The sequence below is a fragment of the Trichosurus vulpecula genome, chromosome 4 (genome assembly GCF_011100635.1).
Source record: "Trichosurus vulpecula isolate mTriVul1 chromosome 4, mTriVul1.pri, whole genome shotgun sequence".
Classification (NCBI taxonomy): Eukaryota; Metazoa; Chordata; class Mammalia; order Diprotodontia; family Phalangeridae; genus Trichosurus; species Trichosurus vulpecula.
The window spans coordinates 39,346,419-39,360,891 of record NC_050576.1 but is presented as its reverse complement, the minus strand read 5'-3'; the positions used below and the strand labels follow the sequence as shown (position 1 = coordinate 39,360,891).

The 14,473-nt window shown below is 40.0% G+C and overlaps 1 protein-coding gene across 1 annotated transcript in view; it reads left to right on the top strand.

Moving 5' to 3' along the window:
- Positions 1–7,266: 7,266 nt before the first annotated feature.
- LOC118848839 (DBIRD complex subunit ZNF326-like) overlaps positions 7,267–14,473 on the top strand; it is a 43,184-nt gene continuing 35,977 nt past the window's right edge. The window contains exon 1 of the mRNA XM_036757870.1: positions 7,267–7,442. Within this exon, the coding sequence (XP_036613765.1) occupies positions 7,427–7,442 (16 nt within the window). The 5' untranslated portion in view covers positions 7,267–7,426. The remainder of the gene's footprint in view (positions 7,443–14,473) is intronic.

Genomic DNA, 14,473 nt, shown 5'->3' with positions numbered 1-14,473 from the left:
ATTTTACTCCAATCGGTATTATTCAGTTTGATATGATTCCATAGGGGTAGTGATTATAAATTCTGTATATTAGGCCTCACAGCTTTGAACTGCATATTGTGAGTTCACTTGCTTAATCATAGGAAGCTAACTATAGGATCTCCACGCTTTCTACCTGCCTCAGAATAGGGGACCAAACATAGTGTGGTGGAGATGACTCAGTAACGTGGAAAGTCACCCAGCTATTTTTGTTACCTCTCCATCCTTTGTCATCTTTCTATTGCCTAATATGAGGAGATGGCCATGACCACTTGGCCAATAAGTGACCCTGTTTCGTGGCCTGTGGCCAGCCTGTCTACCAGCCTATTAGATGTTTTCATTTCTGTTTATCATCCCACCCCATTGGATTGCTTGTTGGCTTGGTAGGACCTATTGGAAGGTCAAGATATGGGTTTGTCAACCAATGGGATTTTATATTTCGTGGAGGTGCTCCTGAAGAATCCAGGTCAGGGTATATCAACCTGTATTTTACTATGCCTCATCTGTATTGACCTAGTATTAAACACTATAAAACTAAGCCCTGGAAGAAGGGGTCATCTCAGATCATGAGGAAGATCTGAGGTCCCATTCATTGAAGTGGGTCTGGTCCCTTTAATAAATGGTTATTCACTCAGAGCTCTGTCTCTGTTTCTTTTATTGCAGCTTGGACAATTCTATACCCCCCACTTTATTTTTTTTATTTTAAGCTTTTATTTAGTATTTTATTTTCCCCCAGCTACATGTAAAAACAATTTTTACCATTAGTTTTTAAAACTTTGAGTTCCAAATTCTCTCCCTTCCTCCCTGCACACCACCCCCTCACTGCATTGAGGAGGCAAGCAATTTGATATAGGTTTATGTATGTGTGGTCATGCAAAAACATTCATATTAGTCAGGTAAAAAAATATACAAGAAAAAAATCAAGAAAAATAAAGTTTTAAAAAAGTGTGCTCCAAACTGTATTCAGACACCATCAGTTCTTTCTCTGGGGATGGATGGCATTTTTTATCATAAGTCCCTCAGAATTGTCTTATATTGTATTGCTGAGAATAGTGAAGTCATTCACAGCTGATCATCTTACAATGTTGCTACTACTTTGTACATGGTACATTTCACTTTGCATCAGCTCATGCAAGTCTTTCTAGGTTTTTCTGAGAGCATCCTGCTTATCATTTCTTATAGTATAATAGTATTCCATCATAATTACATACCACAGCTTGTTCAGCCATTCCCCAATGAATGGGCATCCCCTCAACTTCTAATTCTTTACCCTCAGAAAAGAGCTGCTATAAATAATTTTGCACCTATAGGTCCTTTTCCTTTTTTTTAATCTCTTTTGAGGTACAGACTTAGTAACTGGTATTGCCAGATCAAAGAGTATGCATGGTTTTATAGCCCTTTGGGCATAGTTCCAAATTGCTCTGTTGGAATGGTTGAATCAGTTTACAACTCCACCAACAGTGTTTAAGTCTCATTTTTCCCACGTTCCCTCCAACATTTGTCATTTACCTTTTCTGCCCTATTAGCAATCTAATAGGCATGAAGTAGTACCTCAGAATTGTTTTAATTTGCATTTCTCATGCAAATCAAAACAACTCTTAGGTACCACATCTCTCCTGTCAGATTGGCTAACATGACAAAACAGGGAAATGATAAATGCTGGAGAGGATGTGGGAAAATTGGAACACTGTTACATTGCTGGTGGAGTTGTAAACTGATCCAGCCATTCTGGAGAGCAATTTGGAACTATGCCCAAAGGGCTATAAAAATGTTCATACCCTTTGACCCAGCAATACCACTTCGAGGGGTTGTATCCCAAAGAGATCACACAAGTGGGAAAAGGACCCATACGTACAAAAATATTTATAGCAGCTCTTTTCGTAGTAGCAAAGAATTGGAAATCAAGGGGATGCCCATCAATTGGGGAATGGCTGAACAAGTTGTGGTATATGAATGTAATGGAATAATATTGTGCAATAAGAAGGGGGGACGATATGGATGTCATAATAACCTGGAGAAACCTACGTGATGTGATGCTGAGTGAGTGGAGCAGAACCAGGAGAACATTATACACAACCACAGATATATGGATTCTGCGATGACTAACCTTGACAGAGTTAGCTCTTCTCAGCAATACAAGGTTCAAGGACAACTCCAAAGGACTCATGATGGAGAGAGCTATCTAAATCCAGAGAGAGAACTATGGAGTCTGAATGCAGATTGAAGCAAACTGTTTGCTCTCCTTTTTTTTTTTCTTTTGTTTTTTTTTTTTGGTTTTGTTTCTCCTTTCTCATGATTCATTCCATTGATCATAATTCTTCTTTACAACTTGACTATTGTGTAAATAAGTTCAATGTGAAGTTATACGTAGAAGATATATTGGACTCCATACCATCTTGGGGAGGGATGAGGGTGGGGGAAGAAATTCTGGAACTCAAAATTATGTGGAACTGAGTTTTATAAACTAAAAATAAAAAATCTTAATAAAAATAATAATTTGCATTTCTCCAATCAGTAGTGAGTTTAAGTATTTTTTCATATGGCTATAGATAGCTGATTATTTCATCGGATAACTGATCTTATTTTTTGATCATTTCTCATTTGGGGACTCCACACTTTGTGGGGTTGCTGTCTTCATCTGTTTATTCATCTCTCTAGCCTTAGATCCTGAATTGGCATTTTGTGCTGCCCTTTTGGATGGGGTAGTCAGTCTCATCTTTGGTTACCTAGGTTATTCTGCTGACCTCTACCTCTTGGATCCTTGAAGGTCAGACCACCCTTTCTTCTATAGCATTTCAGGAGAGAATATTAGAGACCTTGGAACCTTTGGGCCTGGGTTGTTGTAGTCTGAGTGTGATCATGACTGTACTGGTCACTGCTACTCCCAATGGCTTCCAAGGTCCTTGATATGGAATTTGCATTATGTTGACCTGAAAGTGTGGTTAAAGTAGGCAAACAAGTTAGGTGATAGAAAATTTTATATTACTTATTCTTTTATTCCCTTAAATTAGCAGATACATACATGTACAAAGCCAGACAAATTCTGACTGCCTGAACAGAAAAATGAGAAGGTTTAAATATTTTTAGAACAGTCACAATTCAGCATGTTTGTGCTACTCTATTTTATGATTCCCATGTATATTTAACCATGATACAAGAAAAGGATTTTTCTTAATGGAATAGGTTGTAAATACAATAAGATAAGAGAGTTGACAAAGGTCAGTTGAAACTACAACCCAGCATTTCTGAGTTTAATTTACCATTAACATTCCATAAAATAATATATGCCCATAAAATATTAAGCAAGATAGTTTCTTTGGTTTAAGGGTCTCATCCTTAATGGTTAATAGGCAGAGGAAAGAATGTTCTTAGGTCACCCCTATCTGGCCTTGTTGACATAGGAAAAGTTTACTCAGAGAACAAAGAAGCTTAGGTTCAGCTGGTTAATCAGTTCAGTCTCTTCCTCTGGTTAAAGTTACAAAAATGATATTAAATGATCATCAATTACCATGGGACTTTCTTAGGGCCCTGCTTCTGGATTCAGAGCCTAGAGGAATCAAAGTGTCCCTGGCTTGCCTTGGGTCACACTGGGAGGCTACAGTCTTGTTTGTCTACATTGGTGCTAGCTTTTCTGGTGGCCTCAATTATGATTGAGTCTGTGAGTTTCTGGCTTAATTTTTTTGACAGTCCTGGGATAGACCAAGTCAGCTACAGTGACTTTTCATCATTTTTTTTTATCATTATTTGGTATCATGAAATTTTTGGCTTTTTACTGAAGTCGGTATTTGGCAGCTGGTCTGGATGCTTCCATTCAGGCAGCAACCTAGACTGAGGAAGTCCCTTATTACTCTGTTTCATCACATTTGTTGCCCTTGGCCTTCAAGCAAGGGGAAGTGGTAGAGATTTCTCTCCTGTCTATCACACCAGGGCAATAGTAGCTTGTAGCGGAAGAACACATCAGTAAGAAACATATGCCTACCTAGGCAAGCCTGACACTAGATATCAATTCTGGGGATTCCTTCTTCTGACTTTCAAATTTTTCATTTTTCATTTGGATTTTTTTACATGTATATTTCTGGGTTTTTTTTTCTATCTTCTGGGTTCTCTTCTGTGGAAGAAACAAATAGCTATTCTATACCTTATATCCATATTAAGGCCCTTTTCTAGAGGATATCCTATCACCCACATTGTAGGAAGACCTTAGACATAAGTACTACCTAAGCTTTATTTTAAATATTTTATTAGAAGAATCCAGATGTGTTTGTAAATGAGCCAAAGAAAATGTGATCTTCTAGTGAGAACGAGTTTCTTGGGTAAACCTTGGCCATATGAGCCCAGAATTTCTAGTGGGAGACTCTGAGCTGAGGGTTTTGGAAATGTTGAGTTTGAGATCTATGGGGGATGTGCCGGTACAATGTTCAGAAGCCATAAGGAGATGTGGGACTAGAAGTTAGGAGAGATGTGATATTTACATGTGTAGATTTGGGGGTAATATGCATAGAGAAATTAGTTGAAGCCTACTTCATTAGTGGCAGCTACTGAAATCACTAAGAGAGAACATATAGAGGGAAAGAGAAGGGTCAAGAAAGATTCCCAGGGAATGCCTTGCAAGAGAGTTCAGGACATGGTTGATGATGCTGTGTTGGACACAGAAAGTGATCTGTTAAGTAGAAAGAGAACCACAAAGACAAGTGTCATAAAACCCTAGGGAGCAGACAGACAGTATATAGTTAATGGCTATTGATATGAACAGATGAAAGAAATAGGTAATAACCTGAAAAAGGCCAGCTTCACTAATAATCAAAGATGTAAATTAAAATAATCAGTGCCTATTGTTCAGATATACCCCTAAAGCAGGGGGTCTTAACTTTTTCTGTGTCATGGCCCCTGTGGCAGTCTGGTGAAGCCTATGAACTCCTTAGGATAAGGTTTTCAGACCTATAAAACAAAATGTAGAGGATTACAAAGGAAATCAATTATATTGAAATAGAATTTTCAAAATATTTTAAAACAAATTCACAGACCCCAGATTAAGAATCTGTTCCAAAATTTGTTTTTTTTTAAAGAGCTATCTGTTCAAAGTTTCATAGTACTATATTTTACCACATAATTGTGGCAGATTTCATGCCAAATTTTTTTTTTGCCAAAAATGTGGTGTGACCATTGTAAGAAGCTTTCAAAATTGTTCTGGTATTACTTAAAAATCATTTATTACTGAACTGTTGTGGGTGCAGGATGAGAATGCATGGAATCCTGGTGAATATATGTTAAAATTGAATACTGACAATGCATTTGTGCTGAGAATTCTAGACTCCTGGCTTGCAATGTGCGAGAGATAAATGCGTATCCATACGCCACTGGCCAACACTTAGCTTACCTTTTAAGCAGTGTGATGAATAGAATTGTACTACTCGATGATTACACAATGAAAAGTTACAAATCAATTTTTTTGGACTAAAAAAAAACCCACACAGGATTCACCAATTATGTGGTGGTGATGATTATGTGGTGAAATATGGCATCATTATGTGTAATTACAAAAATCTGGAAGCAACCTATATACCCTATGGGGAAATGATTAAATATGTCATGATACATTGTTATAATAGAAGATTATAATAACAGCTTCATTTATACATTATTTTAAGGTTTATAGAGCACTTAAAAATGTTATCTCCTTTTCTCCTCACAACAATCCTGAAAGGTAGGTGCTATATTACTATCATTTTATGGTTAAGGAAACTGAGGTAGGTAGGTTTATTGACTTACTCTGGGTCATTATAGTATCTGTGAGCAGATTTGAACTTGGTCTTCCTGACTTCAGATCAAGCATGTACAGTCTACCCTCTCTATTAGCCTCAGCATCCTCCTTCTCAAAAATGAAAGGACTTGACCTATAAGGTGTGAACTCCTAGCGGGTAGGAGGCATTGGAGATACCTCAGGGAGACTATCTAAACAGCTCAGTAAAATAGATCAGGAAACTGTTTCCCAGGGTGAATTGACCTCCAGGGGCCATCTCTGAGAGCATGCATCTAGAGCTTCCCTGGGGAGACAATTCAATCTCCACCACACTATCTACTATAATCAGGAAGTTTTTCAGATCTAGGTATTACTGTCTATCAAATGTTAGTGAATGTGAGTGATAAGTTCAGTGTACTAAATTCATGATAGTCTTTTGTCATTATGTATTTTCTCAAAAGATATTACAGTGCAGTTACCGTCTTGAACATCTGAAAAATTTACAAGGGAATCACCATTCTAAAAAAGTTTGTGGACAACTGCTTTAAGGTGTACTTCAGGTATAAATTACCGTGGTGATACTGTGTGTCGCTGGCTTTATCTATGTTTGCATGGTGTAAGTTTCTCTAGGGCATGGACTGTCTTTTACCTCTTTTTGTATTTTCAGCTCTTGGCACGTTACTTGGCACATACTAGATACTTATTAAATGTTTATGGGTCGCTTACTGTGTGATGCAATATACATATTACACACACATATACATACATATGCTGATTCCATGTTATATACATGCATATATACATATGCATACACACAGACACACACACACATTTCAACAGCTCTTGGTGTGGAAACTCCCTTTCCCGTTGCAGACCCACAAGCATCTGTGTGATTTAGTCTCTGGAATTGCTTGAAGTCAGGATGCGTCTTAGGGGGTCAGAGTGGGATTTGAACCCAGGTCTTAGTGATTCCGAGCCCAGCACGCTAGTTCGTTGCCACTACATAAAGTGACATCTGCGTAGCACTGTCAAGTTTACAAAGCTGTGTTCATCCGTATCTCCTGTGACCCTCACAACGTCCCCTCCAGGTAGAGGCTACAGGTATTCTTCCCATTTGACAGATGAAAAAAGGGGCGCACAGAGCTGGTTAGTGTAGGAGGCAGACTGTGAACCCAAGTCTAGCACTATTTTTTCTCTTTCCCCTAAACAATAGCCCCGAGGACACCAGGATGAGGACTGGGTTTATGACCTTTGGATAAATCAGAGAAGCTCCTCACTGGGCAGGAGACCCCGCCCTTCCCAGGCCCGCTGCCCCTCCCTCCAGCTCGCGCACGCGCGTCCTCTCTCCACCCGCCCCGCCCCCACTTGTTGTGGGGGAGGGGTACGGGCCGGGGAGAGCCCTGGAGTGACGTAAGCAGCGACTTCCCCTCTTCTCCTCCCCCCAAGCCCCGCCCTATCCACGCGCATCTCCGCCAATCGCGGGCCGCGCTCCCTCGGTGACCTTTTCCGGCCCCTCCAGGCTCCCGCCCCCCAGTCCCCAGCAGCTTCTTTGTCGCCAGAGGCACCTGAGGTGAGAGCGTCTTCTTCTGTCGTTTTAGTCGCCTCAGCCCCCAGACTCGGAGCCGCAGCCGCCGCTTGGGGTCCCCTGGCCCGAGGCTCCCGCCCGCCATGGACTACGATGAAGGTGAGCTCGCGGGGGCCTGCCTGGCCGGGCCGCCTCAAGATGGCCGGGGCTGCTTGGGGGGCTTCGTGTGGTGCCCCTAGCCCGCCCCGCGCCTAGGCCTCGGTTCGACCTGGGGAGGGGGTGAGGAGAATGGTGCGTAGGAGCAGGCGAGGCCTCTCCCACCTCATCGGCGCACTCGGAATCCGGCCCGGTCCTGTGGGTGCTTTGTTTTCCGAGGGGCGTCCGATCCCCGGGGGCTGGGGTGACCCTTCTGTGGGCCCCGGACCCCTGGGAACGGACCCTTTCTGGGGAGCCCGTCCTTAAATGCATACAGTAAAACCCAAAGAATCCCAAAGGAGACCAGTCCCAGGCATCAAAACAAAAAAGAAATCCCCAGGTTAAGGACCCCTGCCCTAGGCCGCCGTGCGCGCCCCCTCCCCCGGCACAAAGACGGGGGCGATCTCCCCATATTCGCCTTCCTTCGCTGTAGGAATATTTGAAATTGGCGAACAGTGTCCCAGGCTTCGTTCCTGGAGTGAGTTGGCCAACCGGCATCATTTCCCAGCTTTTCGGTGTCAGCACAGATTTAATGCTTGGAAGCGACCTCAAAGTCGACTTATTCAGCGCCTTTTGTGTGCCGGGTCTCGAGGACACCGAGACGGAAACAGCCCCTGCCCCTCAAGGGGCTTCTAGTGGGGGGAAAAATAACGTGTGCATACGTGTGTATATGTGTATATATGCACGTATATATGTACATCGAAAATATACACAAGAGACACAAGGTACTATTTTGGGGGTGGGGCTGGAAAGGGCTCTAGAAGGAGGTCTCATTGGGCACAACCCTTATAGGTCCATAATGATGAATTATTCTGCAGACTGGAAGATAAACCCTAAATGTCATCTTGCATGGTGGTATTTGAAGTTAACAAAGGCTCATTGCTTAAATGGGCAATGGTCACCTAGTTTGAGGTGAGTTTTTCACTCATTGTCACTCCGTGTGAGTTTTTAGAAGGTCCTTTATTATACAGATTCCAGTTGTGGTGCCAGTGTAAAGACTGTGATTTGTCTATGCTATCTTGCGGGATAGCCTTTGAAATTAATGAGTGTTGTAACAGGCTTTATTGCCTTGAGGATGTATGGATCTCTATGATAAAGCCTGCTTCGGAGTCATTAGTTCTTTTATAGTACTACTAATAGTGCTCTGCATGATAGGGCTGTGCTTGTTGACCAACTCAAAAAAGCAGCCTCAGGTCAGATTTTTCAGAATAGTTAAAACAAGTACCCTTCACTACTAGACAAGTTCACAGACAAAGCAGGCCATTGTTGATAGCCAAGTGGTCTTGCAAATGGTCACCAGGAAAGTACATAAAGGAAAGATGTCATTTTAATGTTATGTCCTTCTCAAGTCACCCAAACTTTAGACAGATTTCCAAAAAAAAGAGTATTGATGTATTTGAATTCTCCTTAATCTCCCTGCCTGCCTTTTATTGAAACTTCTTTGGCTAAAATAATCAGCAAATTTCTTCCCATTATCAGTCCCTGGACAACCACAAATTTGGCCTTTTTAAATGGCTTTTCTAGGAGAAAAAAAGTCTGTGTCTAGTTGGTTGTAAGAAATAAAAGGAAAAATAAATCTTACCTGGTTTTCTTTTGCATTGGAAGGGAAAAAGCAGGTTCACTGAAAAATAATTCAAAATGTTACTTTTTAATATGCCTTTTTTTGTTTGCATGCTTTAAATTAATACTTCATATGAGGTGTGTCAGGGATGCAATAGCATTGTTGTGAATCTTTCAGAAATTATTAGTTGATGTAATTTGAAGTAGGCTTTATGTGTAACTATTTTGCAGTAGGAAATTCATTTGCCATTTGTTGCCAAGAGTTTCTTGTTTAGTCTTTGATATCAAGAATTACTCTGATACATGGATAGTTCCGAACAGTGACACTAGAGGTGGTTCAAGTTAGGAATAATTTTTTAAAGTCTTTTTCATGCTGCTGTTGGGAGATGGGCCTGAGACCCTGTATTTTGAGCACCAGCTTAGGTGAAGTACCATTAAATTATCAGTTTATTTTTGTAGGTTTAGAACTGGAAGGGTCAACAGAAATCATCTAGTCCATGAGGGTTAATAGCTTTTTTTTGTGTCATCGACCCCTTTGGCCGTTAGGTAAAGCCCATGGTACCCCTCTCCAGATGGTTTTTAATGCATACAATAAAATACATAGGATTACAAAGGAAACCAATTATAGTGAAATAGTTTTCAAAATATTAAAAGCAGAAGCTCACAGACCCAAAGTCAGGGAGCTCTGATCTAGTCTGACCTCTTTTATTTGAAGCAGGATGAAATACAGAGAAGGATAAATAAGCCAGAGATGGATAATGATTCGTTTCAAATCCCACAGGTAGTAATAGGGCCAGAATTTGAACTTCAGGTCTTTTGACTCTACATTCTGCGCTCTTTCCACTAAGCCATGACAACTCAGTATTTAAGTCTCTTATATTAGATTTTTTAAGTTGTGTTACTTTGCCAAGGATATGATTTGACCCAGGACATATCTCAGCCTGGTGCCAAAAGACTGTTTTGTATTTGTGGATAAATTTGATATTCTTTCATTAATTTCTATTCATAAAACTAGCAAGAGTGATATTTCTTTGTTTTGAGAAGGGATGGAGTATTTTGTGAGTTGTAGTCATACTGTAGCTAGGTAGGGACATAATCTGTGTATTTTAAGACAAAATCTTAGACTCTAGTAGAGTTTGTAAAACAAAGTTAATTTGGAAGACATATGTTTTCAATTTTTAAATTGCTTTAATTCTGGTCTGTTTCCCTTTGTCACTCAGAAATACCTCTCTCTGCAGTCATTTGGTATAGATCAGGTAATGAAATTAATTTTTGTGATGTTATATGCAGTATTTCAATTCAGTTCTGCAAAATTTATTGAGAGCTGCTCTGCAGGTTACTTGAAGGGCATACAAACCTGAATGAAAGAATTCCTGACCTAAAAGAGTTTATATACACTTATATAATTAATATAATAAAAATCTACTACTGGGACAGGAAAAAAAAAACAATAATGCATCGCCAAAGCAAATGTAATTAACTATTGGGTTACTTCCATCACATTTGTGTGCACAATGACCATTAGCTGCATCAAAGGGGTGTGTGTGTGTGCGTGTGTGTGTGCGTGTGCGTGTGTACGTACCTACGTGTGTGTTTGTCTGTGTGTGTGTGTACACACGCATGTGCTCCAGTATTACTAGTAAGAATGGAAAGAAGGTTTGCATTTAAGTCTTTCCTTTGTTGTTGATTGTCTTTGTGATCTTAGGTAAGTCCTGTAATTTTCTCTTCTGGAAAGCAGAAATTAAATTCGGGATTCACACAGATTGTTTTTTGTGCTTGAGTATTTCAGAAGCAAGACAGGTTTTAAAAAGTGCAGGAAATTCCATGTATGGTAACTCTTGTTCACTCTGAGCAACTTGTTTGCCGCAGTGGAGTAACTAGTGTGTTGTAGCGGTAGGTCTTCCTGACTCCAAGGCTAGTTTACTCATTAAATGATCCATATAAAAACGTATTATAGAGTGCTAGCATCCTTCCAGATACCTAACCATCAAGCAATTATTAGTAATAGTAATAGTTTTGGTGGGGGGAGTATTTAATTTCTTTTGGAGGGGGATACCGAATATACATTTAATAAATACTCCATTTTTCCAAATCTAAATTAGATTGTACCCACATAGTTTTTTAAAATTTTTTATTTATTTTGAACTTAAATACCTACAGACAAAACAGAGAACATTTTCATGTACACAGCATGACAAAAAGAGGATTCAGTATTAAACCTTGAATTTCCATTTCACACTATGTAATAAGTACTACATACTGTTTTTAAAGCTACCCTGTTTTTCTGTGCTTCCTTCTAAATTTTCTTTTGTTTTCTGCTGTGCCTGTTTTATTTATTTTTTCCCTCCCTCCCCACCTCACCCTAGAAAAGGCTCTCATTAGACACAAGTATGTATGTATATATGTAAAACCATATCATGCATACTTCTGTTTATTAGTTCTTTCTTTGGTGGATAGCATCTTCCTTCACAGGTCCTTTGTAGTTGATTTGAGTATTTAGAATACACAAAAGGGCTTAGTTGTTCAAAGTTATTCTTAAGACAATGATGCTTAAGCAATTTCTTGATTTTGTTCGTTTCACTCTTCATTATTTCATTCAAGTCTTTCCATGTTTTTTTAAAAATCAACCAGCTCATCATTTCTTATAGGACAATAATATCTCATCACAATCACATACCACAACTTGTTTAGCCATTCCCCAATTGGACAGTTAGGCTGGTCCCAATGTAAATTGGCCCTAGTCTTAAATGCCAAGATAAGGAACATACGTATTTTATCCTGTGAGCGAAGGACAGCACTGAAAATTTTTGAGCAAGAGATGACGCAATAAAATCTGTGCATTGAAAAGTTATTTTGGGAGAGCAATTTGGAACTATGCCCAGAGGGCTATAAAAATGTGCATACCCTTTGACTCAGCAACACCACTTTTAGGGCTATATCCCAAAGAGATTATACAAGGGGGGAAAGGACCTGTATGTACAAAAATATTTATAGCAGCTCTTTTTGTGGTGACAAAGAATTGGAAATCAGAGGGATGCCCATCAATTGGGGAATGGCTAAACAAATTGTGGTATATGAATGTAATGGAATACTATTGTGCTATAAGAAATGAGGAGCAGATGGACTTCATAAGAACCTGGAGAAATTTATATGATCTGATGATGAGTGAAGGGAGCAGAACCAGGAGAACATTGTACACAACCACAGACACATTGCTTCTGTGATGACTAATTTTGATAGACTTGGCTCGTCTCAACAATGCAAGGTTCTAAGACAGCTCCAAAAGACTCATGAAGGAAAAGGCTGTCCATGTCCAGAGAAAGAATTATGGAGTCTGAATGCAGATTGAAGCAAACTATTTGCTCTCTCTCTCTTTTAATTTAATTTAATTTGATTTGATTTGATTCTTGGTTTTGTTTCATCTTTCTCATGGTTCATTTCATTGGTTATAATTCTTCTTTACAACTTGATTATTGGGAAAATAAGTTTAATGTGAAGGTATATGTAGAACTTAGATCACATGCCGTCTTGGGTTGGGGAGGAGGAGGTGAGGGGAGAAAATTTGGAACTCAAAAACTAGTGGAACTGAGTGTTGTAAACTAAAAAAAAAATAATTAGCTTAAAAAAAAGTTATTTTGGCAGCCTTGTGAAAGAGTAGAAAGGGGGGAGACTGGAGGTAGGGAAACCAGTTATGTTTTCTAGAGAGAGCAGCCATGTGGATTGGAGTTAGGGTAGTAACAATGTGAGTAGAGAGAAGTAATGGATGAGAGTAGTACAATGGCAGAATCTGTGAGTCTGGGTAGATGTGAGTGGGGTAAGGGAGAGGGAATAGTGTGACGATATGGACCGGAGTGACTGGAAGAATGATAGTACCATTGGGTTGAAGCCTGGCTTTACAGGGAAGGTGAAGAGTTCAGTTTTTTTCGACAGGTGTGGTTGGATAGCATACCATTACGGTGATGTGCAGCATCTAAATATGATACCTGAGCTGAGGGAAGAAGTCAAACGGGGAAGTAGAGATTTGGGATCACAGGAACTCTACTCAAAGCCTCCTTTTAAAGATGGCTCCCTTGCCAGACATCTCTTCATTCCAAATCCTGATGTACTCCTTTGGGCTCTATCATTCCCTGGGGATGACATCATCAGGAAACTCACCATTCTCTGAGATTGGATCAGCCTTGGTACTCAAACTTATCGATACCCTCAGAACCTTCTGCCCTTCTGTTGGCAGGGCTAGAGGGTGGAGCAAAGAGCTCCTCCTACAACCTGCATAGAAAGAGGGCTCCTAGGGCAGCCAACTTTTCATTTCCTACACATCTGCACTCCCCTGGACTGGACTTCATCATGGATCATACTGAGTATTACCGTTGTACACTCTGCCCCCCCAGCGTCTCTTTTTGTGTCGTCTTCCCTCATTAGATTGTAAGCTTCATGAGGGCAGAGACTTTTTTGTATTTGTATCTCTAGCACTTAGCACGTAGTAGGAGCTTAATAAAAGTTTACTGACTACCTGACATTGCCAAGAGAGAGAATATCTGAAAGAGATCCGAGAGCAGAACCTTGTGGGGATGGCTGTAGTTTGAGAGTGGAAAATTACCAATGAGGGGAAAGAATTGGTCAGACACATAGTATATATTATACATTTTTGGTTTTTTTGGTAGGTTTTTTTTGTTTGTTTGTTTGGGGGGGGCAGGGCAATTGGGGTTAAGTGACTTGCTCAAGGTCACACAGATAGTACATGTGTTAAATGTCTGAGGCCGGATTTGAACTCAGGTCCTCCTGACTCCAGGGCTGGTGCACTACTCACTGCACCACCTAGTTGCCCCTTTTTTGGTAGGTTTTTAGGTTAATTTTGCAACTTTAAAAATGATGGGATTATTTTGTTTGTTAAAGATTAGCAAGCAGAAAATGGAGAAGCCTTTGGGAGGGGAAATCATCTGACCTTTGCAAACACCTGACATTTACATTATTTTTTTCTTGTCTAAGCTCACCAGTTTATTATATGTACATTTCTTTTACAACAGATAAGCACAGTTTTTACTTAATGCAACTGTGATCTGATCATCACCCATCCTTGTGTTCTTTTCATATGTGCTGCTTGCCCTTGTTCTCTTGTATATCCTTTTCAAGGTGATCACTAAATGTGCTGGGTGCATTTTTGTAAGGGTTTTTTTTTTGTTGTATAGACACATTTATGTCGAGCAAATAGGCTGCTCATTAATCGTATTTTGCTCTTACCATGTGACTTATTCACCATTTTCTAGTCATACATCTCTCTGAAGACAGCCTTTTTGCTGTCTCTTTTGTGTAGTTCATAGGTGTTAGTGTTACAAGATCATAGATTGCACTTTGGAAATGACTTCATACATCTTGTAGACCAGCTCCCCTTTTTTATAGATGCAGAGCTGAAGCCCAGAAAAGCTCAGTGACTTGCC